General features: G+C 62.1%; 1 protein-coding gene across 1 annotated transcript; it reads right to left on the bottom strand.

The window, feature by feature from the left end:
• Window positions 1-4,945: 4,945 nt before the first annotated feature.
• Window positions 4,946-7,021, bottom strand: ADRA2C (adrenoceptor alpha 2C). Its single transcript, XM_025290565.3, has one exon. It carries the CDS (start codon window positions 6,882-6,884, stop codon window positions 5,499-5,501), a length of 1,386 nt encoding a protein of 461 aa, XP_025146350.3. The 5' UTR covers window positions 6,885-7,021; the 3' UTR covers window positions 4,946-5,498.
• Between the last annotated feature and the right edge of the window lie 9,236 nt (window positions 7,022-16,257).

Raw genomic sequence — 16,257 nt, 5'->3', positions numbered from 1 at the left:
GGAGACACGGGTTTGATCCCTGGGTCAGGAAGATCCCCTGGAGAAGGGCATGGAAACCCACTCCAGTATTCTTGCCTAGAGAATCTCCATGGACAGAGGAGTCTGGCGGGCCACGGTCCATGGGGTTGCAGAGAGTCGGACATGACTGAAGCGACTTATCACGCACCCCACCTCCCGGCAGAATCAATCATACAGAATGCTGGCCCAAAGCCGTCAAGCAGAGCTCAGGCAGCAAACGCTGGCCAGGGCCTCACCGTCACGCCTGCTCTGCGTGGTTATCTGTCATGACGTCCCTCTCTGGGCCCCTCTGTAAAGTGGGGAAGGGGACACGACCAGCCGTATTTGCACGGACGGCTTCAGTAGCAGGCCTGCACGTGCAGCCGTGGGTGCCCCACGGCCCCACAGCCTGGCCCGAGCTGCAGCCAGCTCACCTGGCTTTGCTGCGGGAAGTCTCTCCCCAACGGCCTGAGGGCAGGTGTGGGGCTCCCACTTCAGGGCTGCCGGCACCGCCCATGGACGCTGTCCCGGCAGCGTGGTGGACGTGCCCCAGGAGGCTCTTGGGTTTGGCGTCCAGGGACGCTCCTCGGTGGTGTCTTCAGGGGACAGGGAGGACAGCCTTGCCTCCACACGGGAGGCCTGCTGGCCGGCCCCCTGGCCAGGACGACGGGCTGTCCACGCCCCAGCTGGGCTCCGCACCTGGCCAGCCTTGGGTTCTTGCAGCTGGGGAGGGAGTGGGTGGTAGGAGGCTCCTGAAGGCTTTCTGGAAGCGAAGGCTGGTCTGGGTCTCGCAGGGAGTCTATGAGAGGGGCTCAGGGAAGGCAGGGAAGGCACTCCTGGCAGAAGGCAGAGCGTCAACAAGGGTGCAGGGTGGGGTGAGAGGCCGCAGAGCCAGGCCCCGACGGGGCGGCGGTCCAGGAGGAGGGGCTTGGACCACATTGGCTCTGCCGCCCCTAAGGCTCGCTCTGGCCCTGGAGCGAGGTGGTGGCAGTCTCGGATGCAGGCGGAGCCCCCCAACCCCATGACTGCCCTGCTTCTCAGCCCTCACCGCTCCAAACCAGGGGTCCCAAGAGCCAGGGCCAGGCCCAGGGAGGCTCAGGCTCGGGGTCTGCTGGGATGACCTGGAGATGGCCTTGTCTGATGCACCAGTGGGGTGGGAATTGGCATTCCCTCCCACCCATCCCCACAGGGACTATGGCAAGAATGCCCCTCCAGGCTTCCCTGTGTGGCCCCCCTAGGCCCCTACCCCTGGAGACAGACACCTGAGGCCTGCGGGACAGCACCAGCATGGCGGGATGGCAGGTGGGCTTCCGGTGGCTGGCCCAGCGGCCTCAGCATCAGACAGCAGGTATGCGTCCTGTTTCCCTTCTCTCCTTCGCTGCCAGGCAACTCAGGCACACCGTGTGCTCAGCCAGGATAGCAGATGCCCTTCAGCGGGGCTTTCTGGGCCAGCGCTCCCTCTCTGCCCCGCATGGCCATCCCTTAGCTTGACAGGATGGTCCCATTGTGCCCGAGACTTTTCCTGGGAGGGGCCATAAATCCTTCTGTTGGGAAGAAAAGCCTCGGGTCCCCGGGGCTTTTCCTTGGCCCATGGTTGGCAGTTGCTCCCTGGGCAGATTTCAGGGGTGCTGTGCCCTGCCTGGAGGTCACCAGTCCTCTCCTATGCATGGTTCCCGCCTGCACCGACACAGGAGAAGATATGCCCCGTTTACTGATGGTGCGAGATGGGGTGGGGTCACGCAGAGAGAGGACTTAGGGTGCCTGCTGGGGTCCCTCTCAGGCAAACCAGATGCTTCTACCCTCAGCCTCCTCGTCCCTTGCGTGTTCAGTCGCTCAGTCGTGTCCGACTCTTTGCAACCCCATAGACTGCAGCCTGCCAGGCTCCTCTGTCCATGGGATTCTCCAGGCAAGCATACTGGAGTGGGTTGCCATTCCCTTCTCCAGGGGATCTTCCCAACCCAGGGATCGAAGCCGGGTCTCCCGCTCTGCAGGTGGATTCTTTACCAGCTGAGCCACCAGGGAAGCCCACCCCCTTGTCCCCTTACCCAGATGACTTTGATGCTCTCAAGAGTCCAGCAGTTCAAATGGGAGCCTGACCTTCAGTCACATGGAGGCGGGGGGCGGCGGGGGGGGGGGGGGCATGCTGAGGTCCCCTGGCAGAGCTCAAGGCAGAAACCCAGAACGGAAACTTGGGGGTCCTCACGGTGGGACACTCTCACCTGAGTCTCCCCTATAACTCACCTGTTCCTCAGCTCCGATGAGCCGGGCTTCTAGTAACACAGAATCATGCCCTTCCAGCCCCCCAAGCGCAAGGCATCTCCAGCCAGCGTGCCTCCTGCCCCCGTCCCCCTCGGCGCATGTGGTGGGGGGCTGCGGGGGGTTGCCGGGACCAGAGTCCCAGGTTCTGGTCTGCAAAGCACCACAGCTGGCCAAGCAGACTCAAGACGGGCCTGCAGGCACCGGCTGTTTTGATCCCAGGCTGCACTGGAATATTTGAGCCCTGCCGACGGATGTGATATAAAAATACAGCCGGCTGCCAGCACACCCGGGAAGGACCGCTTCCTCGCCAGCTAGCGCCCCGGCAACGAGTCTTCTCCCAGCCCTCAGCCCCCACCCCCGGAGCTGGGGGCAGGACTCAAAGACTGGAGCTGCTCTTCTGAAGTGTGAACAATCCTGCCTGCTCCAAGCGATTTTTTTTTTTAACTCCATACTGAGCTGTAAGGGAATATTTGGATGATTCTTCTCCCTGCCCCACCCCCGCCGCCTTCTACAAACTCAGGAATTGAATTAAAATACAGGAATGAATTATTTAAATGAATGTACGTCTATGCTTGTCTCTGAGAACTAACCACATCAGTGGTGGGCTCTGTCCAGGACAGCACCGAAGCTGACCCTCATCCAGTACCCTGCTCTCCTTGAACCTGCTGGTGGGTGTTCCTTTTAATTTTGCCTGAAGCCATGGGAAAGCCAAGGGGAAGGAAACCGGGGGCAGGAAGGTGGCTGAGGGCCATACTTCTCCAGCAGCAAAGCCCAGGGGTCGCCCCTGCTCACGGGACCAGAGCTGGGGTGCTGAGGGCAGAGATCTCCTGACCCGCACGTTTCCGGGCTCGTGGCGGGCTCTGCCCTCCGCCTCCTCTGTGGGTCTTGGCCCAGATGGTCAGCTCTGGGCCTGTGTTTCCTCAGCCCCAGATGGGGGTGGTCACTGATGGTGCCATGGAGCAGACACCAAGGTGCCCGGAGAGAGGCAAGCACCTCAGGGCATCTTGGCTTTCATGACCATGCGCAGTGCACGGGCCAGTCTCTGCACCGCAGAGACACCTCCCTCCCTGTGGGCTGGCTCCCGGACCACGCAGGCACGGGTGTCAGCACCCCAGCTTCATTGATGGAGCCGGAGACCCGGAGCAGGGCAACTGGCCGTTTCCCTGCGGCAGGCGGGGTGAGCAGCCAGGTTCTGTCTGTTTTTCCAGCTGAAAAGAAAGCCTCTCCAGGCAGCAATTACGATCAAGTGGTGAACATCTGTTGGCTGAATGGGGTATTAAGCACCGGGCGCCTGCGTTCCCAGCCACAGCCCTGGAAGGTGCAATTCTCAGGATTAGGGAAGGGAGAGGGGAAGGGTTTGCCGACACTCTTCCATGGGGTGTGTCCTGGCTACGTGCTCCTGCCGGAGTCTTGGGGTTCACCCCCAAGGAGCGGGGGGAGGGTGTGGTATCACCCCATTGCACTGGGGAGGCGATACCTGGGTCAGTCAGGCTCTCTCCAAGGGAAGGTCCCCACTCGAGCTGCCCGCGCCCCCATTCAGCCGGTAAGTTGGCCCCCAGACAATAGGCCTGAGCTTTCAGTCCTGCCCCACTTGACGTGGGCGGGTCGGGGGGGTGGCGGTGATGAGGCTCAGAGAGGGCAGAGCTCGCTCAGCAGTCCTGGTGAGAGCTGAGCCTACAACATGGACCCCCTGCCCAGGCCTGGGTGATGTGGAGGTTAGGGAGGTTGGCACCAGCCTTGGCCGCCATTTCCTGTGCCCCTCTGCCAACTGTGACCACAGTCCAGGAAGCTCTTCCTAGCGGGGTATTCCTAGCGGGGTATTCTGAGGGCCCGTGAGTTGGGCTGATGAGTCCAGGTAGCTGCAGAGTTGCCCCACAGGGTCCACCCTGGCATGTGGGACCAGGAAAGGGCCCTGCTCTGGCTCCGGATTCAGGGGAAGGGGATTTGAAAAAGCAGGACCCAGGGCTGACCCCTCCCCGAGACAGCCATCCCAGGCCAAAGGCAGGTGGGCGGTGATCCAGGAGGGCCGGGCAGGGGAGGGGATATACAGGAAGGCCAGGAGGGGCACAGAGCGGGGCGGGAGGGATGGGTGGGCAGAGCAGGGACCCCTGGCACTGAGCCCTGCCCGCTCACTGAGCTTGCGTGTGTGTGTGTGTGTGTGTGTGTGTGTGCACACGGGCATCCATGTGTCTCAGAGGTCCGGCTCATGTCCCTCTCCCACAGCTATCCCCGGCGCTCCCAGGCTCTGTGCGGAGGGCTGGAGGAGCCGGAGGGGGAGACCCTCTCTGATCCTTTCCTCTCTTCTAGCCGCCCCTCCTTAAGCCTTAGCGTGTGTGAGCCTGGACTCCCTGGGGACTGGTGAGGGCTGGGCAAGGGGGTGAGGCTGGCTGCACTGGGGGAAGCCTAGATTCAGAGAGGGATGGGTATGGATGGAGAACAGCCCTCCAGCATCTGTATTTGCAGTTAATCTGGGGTCTTTTGATTTTCTTGGTCTCTGGGCCAGTAACAACACAACCATTTTAAGCATATGCTTTGGACATCTGTAAGACAAGTTACCTTTAAACAAACACCACCCCCGCAACCACCACCTGATGCAAGAGAAGGTGGGAGGTGGGGAGGATCGGGTAGGGTGAGGGTCTGGAAGGCCCCCCACCCCCAGGGCTGAAGGACTGACTATGGCACCCACCACTTAGATTACAAAGGTTTATTTAGAAAAAGAGTTTGGTTGTTTTGGCTGTCAGTCGTTTTTGGCAAACATTTAAATACTTTGGGTAACCAAAGATTGCTGGGGCCTTGCTTCCTCCCCCACCCCCACCCCTGGAAAGCCACCCACGGAGGTCCTGGGAGGTCAGCCCTTGCTCAGAGGTGGAGAGGAGGGTAGGGTGGCATGTATTGGGGGCGGGGCAGGCTCCTTTCTCGTCAATTTGGGAGGATAAACAGAGTGCCACTGGGGTCTACCACCTGGCCCCACTACCACCCCTTGGCGGGGGGCCCCTCCGGGGAGCTGGATCCAGGCCTAGAGCCCCAGAAGCAGCCCCTTGCTGAGAGAGGAAGGCAGAGGGGTCTCCCCTCTCTCCTTCCCCCCTCCCCGGGGGCCCTGCAGTCCCTGGGCTCTCGCTGTGCGCTGTGTACCCACCCCTGCACCCCGAAGGCCAATCCATCCTTGGGTCCTTGGGAGGCCGGCTTTGCCTGCCTCTGCCGGGAGCTGTCCAGGGTGTCCACGCCGGGGCAGGGCGCGCGGGTCACTGCCTGAAGCCCCTTCTCCTCCGTCGGAAGAGGATGTGCTTGAAAGAGCGCCGGAAGTCCTGGTTGAAGACGGTGTAGATGACCGGGTTGAGCGAGCTGTTGCAGTAGCCGATCCAGAAGAAGAACTTGAAGAGCGGGCCGGGCACTTGGCAGGCCTCGCGGCAGATGCCGTACAGACTGTAGGTGAAGAAGAAGGGGAACCAGCAGAGCACGAACACGCCCATGACCACCGCCAGCACGAAGGTGAAGCGCTTCTCACGCGCCTGGGCCACCTTGCGGCGGCACACGCTGCTGCGCGCTCGGCGCCGGCGAGACAGGAAGAACTCGACGGAGCGCGAGCTGGCGCGGGACAGGCGCCCGCCGGGGCCCGGGGACCTCGCGGCGGCCAGCGCGCCCGGCTCGGCCGTCACTGTCCCGGGGCCTGTGCCCTCGGCGTCCGCGGCCCCCTCGCCAGCCCCACGCCTCCGCCCGCCCCGCCGCAGCGCGCCCCGGCGCCGCCGTCTCTCGGCCGCCGCGCTGCTGTCCTCGGGCTCCAAGTCGGCGCGCGGGCGGCGCGCGGGCACGCAGTGCCCGTTCTCGCCGGCGCCCAGCCCGTTCTCCGTGGTCGGGGACGCGCCGTCGGGGCCCGCGGGCTCGCGCTTCTCGCTGAGCGTGCGCGTACGCAGCTTGGCCACCCGGTAGATGCGCGCGTACACCAGGCCCATGATGAGGCAGGGAGCGAAGAAGGAGCCGATGCAGGAGGACAGGATGTACCAGGTCTCGTCGTTGAGGCCACACTGCGGGTAGGCGGCGCCATCGGGCCGGCGGTAGAGCGAGACTAGCGGCGGGAAGGAGATGACGGCCGAGATGAGCCACACGGCCACGATGGTGGCCTTGACGCGGCGCGGCGTGCGCTTCAGGTTGTACTCGACGGCCTGGGTCACGGACCAGTAGCGGTCCAGGCTGATGGCGCACAGGTGCACGATGGACGAGGTGCAGAAGAGGACGTCTAGCGCCAGGTACACGCCGCACCACACCTGCCCGAAGTACCAGTAGGCCATGAGCTCGTTGGCCAGCGAGAAGGGCATGACCAGTGTGGCCACCAGGATGTCAGCGGAGGCCAGCGACACCAGGAAGAGGTTCTGCGGCGCACGCAGCGCGCGGCTGGTCAGCACGGCGATCACCACCAGCACGTTGCCCACCACGGTGAAGACGATGAGGAAGCCCACCACTGCCGCCAGCCCCGCCACGGCGCCCGCCGAATACTGGCCCGGCGGCGGTCCCCAGGGGGCCCCCGAGCCGTTGGCGACCCTGCCGCTGCCCCCGTCGCCGGCGCCGCTCGCGTTGGGGCCCGCCGCTGCCGCCGCCGCCGCCAGCGCTGCCGCCAGCGCCGGGGACGCCATGGTCCTCCCGCAAGCTACGCGGTCCCGCCTGGAGCCGGGGCGCAGCCGCGGCAGCTCGGGCGCCCCCCAGCCCGGGTCGGAGCCCGCATCGCCGCCTGCACCTAGGGCGCTCCCGCCGGGGACCGCGGCGCCCCGCAGCCGACCCTCGGCCGTGGCGGCCCGGCTGGCGAGCGGCGCGCCGGAGAGCGTGGCTGCCCGGCTCCCAGCCGCCGCCGCCGCCGCACGCGTAAGTGCAGAGCAGGAGGCGCCCGGAGCGAGCGGCGACGCGGCGGCGAGGGGGAGGGGGCAGGTCCCGGGGTCCTCGCGCGGCCCCGCCCTCGGCCCGGCTCACGGGGAGCGCCCGGGCCGCGAGCCCGCAGCGACTCGGCGCCCGAACGGGCGTGCCCGGGCGGCCCCGCGGCCCCGGCGCCCGGCCGGGGCGCAGGCTGCAGGCGGCGGCGGCCCGGGCGCTCCGCCTCCCATCCGGCCGGCTAGGGCTCGGCGCGCCGGGGCGCGGGCCCCCGCTCCTCGGGGCCCCAGCGCCCGCGCGCTGCCTCCGGCTCCAACTTTACTTTCCCGGGCAGGGCGCCGGCGCCGCCGAGCGTCCTCCCCGGCTCCTCCTCCTGCCGCTCCCGGCGCGGGCGCCCCACGCGGTCCGCGCTCCGCCGTGCGGGCGCCGCCTCGCCTGCCTCGGCTCGCAGGAGCTGCGCCGCCGCCTCCTCCGCCGCCGTGCGCTCGGCGCGACTGTCGCCGCTCCGGCTCGGCTTCCAACTTGGGTAGAGTTGCGCAGCGGGGCGGGGCGCGGGCGGGCGGGGGCGGCCTGGCGGGCAGGCCAGCGCCGCCGGCCCGGGGGGAGCGGGCCCGGGGGGAGCGGGCCCGGCAGCCCGAGCCCGCGGCCGCCTCGGCGAACCTGCCCGCGCGGCGCCGGGGAGGAGCCCGGGGCGGTGGCGCGGGGCGCGCGCGCCCGGCGAGGGCGCCTCCTCCAGGGCCGTCCGCAGCCTGTGCGCCGGGGCCGAGTGCTGGCTGGCCTGGGCGGTGAGTTCCAGAACCCTGCTCTTTCTAAGACGGCCGCCTCCTCACCTGCCCGGGCACACGCGCGCGCTCGCCCGCAGCGGGGCCGGCTCGGGGGGTCCGCGGCCTGACCGGAGAGCCAGCCGCTCGCAGCCCGGCGGAGGACGCGACGCTGCGAGGGTGCGCCCTCGCTGCGAGGGCCCACTCTCGTCTCTGGGGGATGCTCGGGGGCCAAGCTGCCTCCCCACCCCCGGCCTCTGCTGGAGCGTGAATCATGACGGCGGTGCCTGTGGAAGCCCTGGGCAGGCTCCCAGGCTCTGCACCCTTGTTGGCAATTCCTGAAGTTGAATTCTTATGCTCCGTAAGCTCTGCTTTTTAAAGGCTGGGGGATGTTCTGTATCTTCGCCTCTGACAAACGCCCCAAACTGAATTGCCAGGTGAGGGGCTGTTTGGCGTGGGAGCCACATTCCTGCTTAGGGGCGAGGTGTTGGGGTGACCCCCGCTGACCCCTGCCCCCACGTCCCTGTGCATCTGTTCTGCAGTTGTACACTGTTGCGTGGTGGTCCCCACCTCCTGAGGTCTGTGGGAGACAGAAGCTGGGGAGGAGGACCGTGGTCCCAGGCTAGGCATTTCGTTGCTCCCAGCAGAGCAGAAACACCCCGGCTGGCCTGCGGCTCTCTTCGAATTCTCAGGTGGGGGGAGGAGGGGACTGGGGTTGTGTCTGGGGAGGGGGTACTAGGAGGGTAACTCAGGGAGGGGTTGGAGACACACACACACACACACACACACCCCATGATGCCTAGAACTGTGCCCTGGCTGGAGGGCTGCTTCTGTCTGCTCTGAGCTCTGGAAAAGCTCAAAGTCCTTCCCGGGAGAGCAGGCTGTCTCAGCAGAGAGGCCCACATGGAGCACCGACATCCTTGTTAACATGGTTCCACTGATGGGGCGGGGCAGGGTCAGGCCAGGGCCAGACAGGAAATCAAATAGTCCAGATGGCAGACCTGCGGAGGAAGGTTAATCCTCCTGGGCCGGTCCTTGGCATTTATACAGTTTGGGGAGCAAAGCCATGATTGTGTGTGACCCAGGGAAAGTAGAGGCCCCATCCTTGTGAAAGGTCCTCTGGTCCTGGAGCCTGAAAGGTGGCACCAGTCATGGTGCTGAGGGGCGCACTCTGCAGGGAAGACCCCTGTGCCTCCATCTTTGGCTTGCCCTGGCTCTGTCTGGATCAGACCTTCTGTCTTGAATGCTGGCTGTCTGGGCTCGATGGTGCCACGCACTGAGATGGTGCAGTGAATGACATCAGTGCCCTGGGGCTCCTCCTCCATCCTGGGGGTGGGGTTATCAAGGAAGGCTTCCTGGAGGAGGTGACCTCTGAGCTGTGTTTGGAGAGTGAGGGGAGTTATTAGGAAGTGAGAGGCCCCTGTTCATTGTGCCCCCTGGGGTGGGATTGGGCTTCGTCCTGGTGGGCATGTCCTTGGAAGGGACACGGTGGTGGTCATGTATAGGTTTTGGAGAGGTCTGCCCTGCCATCAGCTGGATCGCCATGTAGGCCTCCTCCTGGCCTTGAGGGGGTCTTACCTTTCGAGAAGCACTTTGGGGGCTGAGTCCAAGAGTCCTGCCCCATGCGACACCCCACGTTTCCACAGGCAAGGCCAGCCTAGCGTGAGGGGTTTGAAGGAAAAGCACACAGAGCTCCAGGGGCCCCAGAGCAGACAGCACGTCCCACCGCCCAGGCAGTGGCTCTCCAGCCCGGCCAGGCTGGGAACTTCTGGAGAGTCTGGCCAGCCGAGTGACCCAGGCCCCTGGGGGACTCTGGGCCAGCCTTCTGACTTCAGACAGCAGACAGCGCCTGGCTGGCCAAACTGGGAGGAGGCAGGAGGAGGGGCCACTCCTGGGGGTCCAGGGCCCAGAGGCGAGGGGTGGCAGCGGGGCCGGGTACCTGCGCAGTCCTCGGGGTAGAGAGCCGTGGCCTGGAAGGCGCCGCATACAGGCCTGCTCCGTGAGCTGGAGGGAGGCCCCGGGGCCTCAGCTGGGCACCGTGGAGCTGGAGAGGCCTGTTACCCCGAGACTGAGCGTGAGGCGTGACAGGCGGCTCCCCACTGCCCTGGAGCAGATGAAACCGCCTGTGCCCTGGAAGACTGCCTGTCCTGGGGGTCGCTGCCCCTGGGGCCCGGGCTTGGCAGGACGGGGCGGGTGACAGGAGGGTGCTATGGGGAGTTAGGCTGTGCTGGTGGGGGAGGGGGCGTTGGGAGGCGACTTTGTGGAGGTGGAGCAGGCCGGGGCTATGAGGTTGTCCTCACCTTCATCCCCTGTGACCCACGGCACGCTGGGTCCCGGACCCGCTCCTCACCTTCATCCCCTTTGACCCACAGCACGCTGGGTCCCAGGCCTGCTCCTGGGAGGAGGGACCTGGGTGTGCAGCAGCCCGGCGGTGTCTGTGTAAGGGCTGTGCTCGGGTGGCCTCGGCTCAGGTGAAGGGGACGCGTCTCCTTGAGCTGCCTCCCTGAATGTGCGGGCATGTGTGCTCACACACACGCACATGCAGCCGTGTGTGCACACATGCGCACATACATATCCATGTGCACACATCCATGCACACCTAGGCTTGTATCTTCACACACTCACATGCATCCAGGAATGTGCAGACACACAGCCACGTACATGACCGTGCTTTCACAGAAGCATCCATGTGCCCACGATGCACACACATGCACGTTCGTACACCTGCAAGCACCATGTGTGCACACCTACCCACATGCGCATGCACAGGTCACACACGCTATGCTCATACATGTATGTGTGCACACACATATCCACACACATGCAGTCATACACACATACTTTGTGCTCACATGCAGGAATTAGTGTGCACACTTCATTTGTGTACATACAAGCATCCGGCACACAGGCGTGCCTGTCCACATGTGCACACACGTGCCTACACACATACCCATGCGCTGGCACATGTATGCACACCCACACACGCGCACGTGCCTGTGGCCTCGCTTACCCTCCCAGCTGCAGGCAGGCTGTGTCTCTGGTGCCCCAGCACGGGCAGCTCTTCCAGGCGTCGGGCTGGCTTCCACCTCACCGCCTCGCCTCTCCGGGAGCCCATTTGTCCCTGCCTGCTGTGGACTTGGGGCTCCGTCACAGGCCCTGCTCCCGGCTGGCAGCTCTGCCCCCTCTATCCTGAGTGCTCTCCTCTTCCTCCAAAACATGAGGCTCGAGATTCCTCCCCAGGAGGCCTGCCCACTCTCCCTGGCTGGCGGGGAGCCCCCTTCACTGGGCTCCTGTGTGCCCCTCAGGGACGAACCATCATCAGACCTCATCTCTGCCATGGGCTCTTGCGGACAGGCCACGTCTCTGTCCCTCTGTCTGTGGGGAGGCCTGCCTCACAGCTTGCCATGGAAGCGTGCGGAAGGGATGGGTGGTCCGAAGGGCCTGGTGACCTCCATCCTCCCCAGCCACACTGGATGCCAGTGTGGTCACCTGTGTGGGTGGCAGTTAGCAGAGCACAGCAGCGCTTCACCCAGAGCCAGACCCGGCCTCCCCAACCAGCAGCCCCTTCTTGTCTCCATTCTGTGGAGGTCCTGGACTTAAGCTCCCGCTTATCTCCTCACCTTCTGTCTGGCAGCCTGAGAACCTCCTGCCTCCCATGGCCTCAGTTTTCCCATCTGTAAAGCAGGGCTATTGACTGGATGGTTCTAAGGTCCGTGCAGGCTCCTGCCCAGCTGGGCCTCCAGCCCCTGGGAGTTATGCTGTGTCTGCGGTCTTTGCCCTCAGCTGGTGCCTGCAGGGAGGGGGAAGGGCCCTTGCACTCGGCTGGCTGGTGCGGGGCCGGGGGAGGGCCAGCCCGGCATTCCAGTTTCAGACCCCAAGACTTGGTGTGTCCTCGACTGGTCTGAAGATATTGTGTTCCCGACTTTATTTGTAATTTAATTTTTAAAGCTGAGACGGGAAAAGATGCAGCTTGCTTCTTCTCCCCGCCCCTCCCCAAAGAATTCCAGAACCGCTTTGTCTTGTCAGAATGCAGCCGGGATCTGCGTGCACTAACTTCACTGCGATATCGATCACAGTGATGGACTTGGCACTGCTGAGCTCCTCCAGGGCTGGCGCGGGGCCCTCTGGGGGAAGAGCGGCTTTGGGGACCGTCTTGGACTTGCAGGGAGTGTAATGGATTCAAGCTGAGAGTCAGTATGCTCGTGTGCTGTGCACCTCCCTCAGCCCGGGGGCCTGCTGGGGCTCAAGTTCGCATCCACCCATCACACTGGGGCCCTCCTGGGGCTCCCCTCTGCCGGCCACTCCGGGCTGACCCGTCCTCCGTCCTGGGCCTTGCCGCTGCCCAGATGCCTGAGCCTGGTGATTGAGGCCCTCCGTGGCCTGGCCTTGACCTGGACTCTGGGCTCGAGCTGACCAGGCATCGCCATGTGAGTGTACCTGTCCGACCCCCTGAATGGGGACAACGGAGCCCCCCACCCTCCACGGCAGCCGAGCAGGTTCTCCAAAAAGATGCACACAGAGCTCTCGGCCCTGGGTGCCCCAGCAGCGCCCATCTCTGCTGCCATTCCCTGGGCCTGGAGCACCCGCCCCTGCCTGTCACCCACCTGAGCAAGGCACAGCGCCACGCCCCCTCAGCACCAGAGGGGGCTCCTCCTCGGAATCCCACACGGGGGTCCATGGCCCATGGCAGCCACAGGGCCCCTTGGGACCTCCAGGGGTCATTTCCTGGGGGTGCGTCACCCTGCAGCTTCCCCTCTGCCCCTTCCTGTTCCTCTGCATCTGCCCATGAGCGCTCGTGAGTCCCCATCCTTCAGCCAGGTCCTGTCCTGAACAGTCCCTGGGTGATGGGCCCCCTCACCCTCCTCGCGTCCCCATCACAGTGTGTGCTGGGTGGCATCCCATCCTGCAGAGGAGGGTGGAGGCCAGGTTGCTCCAGATCACACGTGGGCGCAAGCCCAGGGCCCGTGGTCCCCTGTCCTGCTCTCTCCGCACTGCCTGCTATCCGCTCACTGGTGCCTCCCTGGCTGCTGGCCTCGGTTACTGGGGGGGGCTTGGAAGGGCTCTCTGAAGCAGAGGCCTGAAGTGGGGAGCTCTGAGGGCCTGGCACGATCCTATCCTCAAACCAGCCCCCCTGAGACTGGGGCCAGAATCCTAGGCCCAGCCCCCATCACTTTTCCTGAGCTTCAAGGTCTTCCCAGTACTGTGGGGGCACCACATTCATCCAGTGGGCATCTCCTGAGCACCCGCTCTTTGCCGAGTGTGGACAGCGCCCATGGAGAGACCACAGCACCCCCCAGGCCCAGCTGAGGGCTCGGGACACAGGCCCCTGACCTCCAGGGACCTGCCGGGGGCTCAGGGAGGACTTTCTGGAAGGAGGAGGGGCCCAGCTCAGACTGGAGGTGGCAGGATGCTCCGGTGGCCCCAGTGGCCCAGGCCAGGGGGCGCGCCTCCTCCTGTGTGAACGGGGTGGGTGTAGCTGCCTCATCCAGGCTCCTAACCAGCTGGCTCTCAGCTTGCTGTTTTTCAGTCTCCCAAGTCATGCCTGACTCTTCTCGATGCCATGGAAGCACACCAGGCCGCCCTGTCCCTCACCATCTCCCTGAGTTTGCCCAAGTTCATGTCCGTTGAATCGCTGATGCCGCCATCCAGCCATCTCATCCTCTTAAGGGAGATTATCCTGTCTGGGCCTGACCCGATCAGGTGAAGCCTTTGAAGCATCAGAGGGGCTCCCCTGCTGGCCACACAGAAGAAGCAGCGATGCCAGAGGCAGTCCCTGGGTGAGTGTGGCCTTCAGGGGCTGAGTGGTCCCTGGAAAACTGCAAGAAAACTCACCTTGGCCACTCAGCCTCTGGAAACTGAACTCTCTACAGCTGGGGGAGCCTGGCACGTGGGGCGTCCCTGGCCTCGGGTGAGAACCTGGTCTCAGCTGACGCTGTAATTTCAGCCTCCGGACCATGAGCAAGGAGTCTGCTGGCCTGCACCTGGACTCTTGGCCCGTGGAACCTGAGATAGTAAATGTGTGTTGCTCTTAGCTGATAAATTCGTGGTGCTTTGTTATGCAGCGTAGATAATGAAGGCACCCGCATACCTGATTCGTTTTGGTGGAGGAGCCGTGATGTGTCCAGGAAAGACAGACACTCTTCCCCAGTGGCTGCAGAGAGGTCACATGACCCGGCCTCAGCCCATGAGACCTCCCTGAAGACAGACAAGAAATGTACCAGAAGACTCACTGCCTTCCTTCCTGTTTGGTCATGGATGTGTGATGATGTGACACCTGGAGCCGCTCTCTTGGGGCCAGGAGGAGATGATGCCAACGGTCACGGGGGAAAGACTCCATACCCCCAATGCTGTTGTTTTTGAGCCTCCAAATGAACCCACCCTGGAGCCAGCCTTTGGTCAGGCGTCCTGCCAAGGGAGACGCTAAGTAGCCTCACTGCCTAAGGCCCTTTGGGAGGAGGGTTCCATAATGTGTCACTTTGCTGTGCACAACCCTGTCCTGCCTCCTTTGAGAATTACTGTGCAAGTAGGCAAAATAACACTCAAAAGCATCCACACCCTCCTCTCCAGAGCCTGTGGCTAAGTGACCAAAAGGGATTTTGCTGATGAGATTGTTAGGGACTTAATTAGATTAGGGAGATGAGGGATTATCCTATATTATCTGAACAATCCCTACACATTGTCACATCATCACGAGGGTCCTTCTAAGTGAAAGAGAGGTGATCACGGAGGCAGAGGGTGCAGCGATGGGAGGAGGGCCACGAGCTCAGAGATGCAGAAGCAGGAGGAGACAAGGAAACACAATTCTCCCCAGAGGCTCCAGAGGGAACCAGCGCTGCCAGGCATTTCATTCTTCTGGACGCCAGAGCTGTGCAATAATCAATTTGTTGTTACAAGCTCCTAAGTTCGTGATCATTTGTTATAGCAGCAATGGGAAATGAATACACACTCTGTGGGTGTTTGGAAATGAATGGACGAGTGCAGTAGTTACAATGGAACTTCGTAAATTATCGGATTAAACACAAGGAATGGAGTCCTCGTGTGGTGTTACAAGTCCCCTGCCCTTCCTGAGCCTCGGTGTCCCCAGCTCTGAGTTGAGGGATGGGACTCTGGGCTTCTTGGGCACTTGCAGGCCCCCGAGTCTAAGAGGGCCTTGTTGGAGCTGGGAGAGTCTGACAGAAGGAGATCAGAATGCCTTCCTTGTTACGGCTTCTTAGCCCTCATTTAAAAGCAGACATTTCATTTCCAGATGCATGGGAGTTTAAAGTATCTTTGATATTAATTTCTCATTTGAATGCTTCCTTCTCTACAGTTACCCTCTGTGTTTTATCCAGTCTAACTTTATTGAGGCTTTCTTGATGGCTAAGTCAGAGTTCTCTCTTGGTAAAGAACACACTGCACTTGAAAATATGTGGGTTATTTTCAAATACCTTTTGATTTTGGAATTGCACAGTAATAAGAGAAGAGTCACGTTATGATTTCAATACCTTTACACCATGAAATTTCTGCACCTGGTCTTATGTTTCCAGATATGTTCTAGTGTCTCCTGGTTTAGTCTATGGGAACATGAATTTGTATCCTACTGTTGTGTGAAAATGGTATAAATCTTAATTATGTCAAATTGTTTCACAGTGCTTTTCAGGTCTACTATATTCTTCTACTTCTCTGTACATTTATTCTATTAATTTCTGAGAGTTTGATATTGAAACTCCAACTAAGAATCTTAATTGTAATATATAGTGGAACTATATGTAACTTTGTTCTGTATTTTCCAAGTGAAAGTGAAAAACTTGTTCAGTCGTGTCTGACTCTTTGCGACTCCATGGACTTCTCCAGGCCTGAATACTGGAGTGGGTAGCCTTTCCCTTCTCCAGGGCATCTTCCCAACCCAGGGATCGAATCCAGGTCTCCCACATTGCATGTGGATTCTTTACCAGCTGAGCCACAAGGGAAGCCCAAGAATACTGAACTGGGCAGCCTATCCCTTCTCCAGGGGATCTTCCCAACCTAGGAATAGAACCAGGGTCTCCTGCGTTGCATGCGGATTCTTTACCAACTGAGCTATCAGGGAAGTCTCCTGTAAATGTGTTATCATATTTTCATCACTTAGAAAAAAAAAGTCAGTCCTGCCAAATCCAAGTTGGAAGGTGGGGGCTGGGCCGTGGGCTCAAGGACCGGTCAGTTCTGGTTGGAATGAGCTGGCGCAGGAGTCTCAGGCCATCCCAGGGGAGGCTCTGTGTCTCCCGCGGCCCGGGCTCCCAGGAGAAGAGGAGAGGAGAGCCAGGCTGAGCTGGGGGCCTCTGGGCTGAAGAGGCAACTTAAACCTGCTTGATCTGGAACCTCTAAGCAGCTAGCAGCCTTTGGACGAACGGCTTCCCCTCTCTGA

This window comes from Bubalus bubalis, chromosome 7 (genome assembly GCF_019923935.1).
Source record: "Bubalus bubalis isolate 160015118507 breed Murrah chromosome 7, NDDB_SH_1, whole genome shotgun sequence".
NCBI lineage: Eukaryota > Metazoa > Chordata > Mammalia > Artiodactyla > Bovidae > Bubalus > Bubalus bubalis.
The sequence above is the reverse complement of the archived record's forward strand: the minus strand, read 5'-3'. Positions and strand labels throughout refer to the sequence as shown.

Coding starts and splice junctions, on each gene's coding strand:
- ADRA2C (XM_025290565.3), bottom strand. CDS start 6,884: ATGGCGTCCCCGGCGCTGGCGGCAGCGCTGGCGGCGGCGGCGGCAGCG.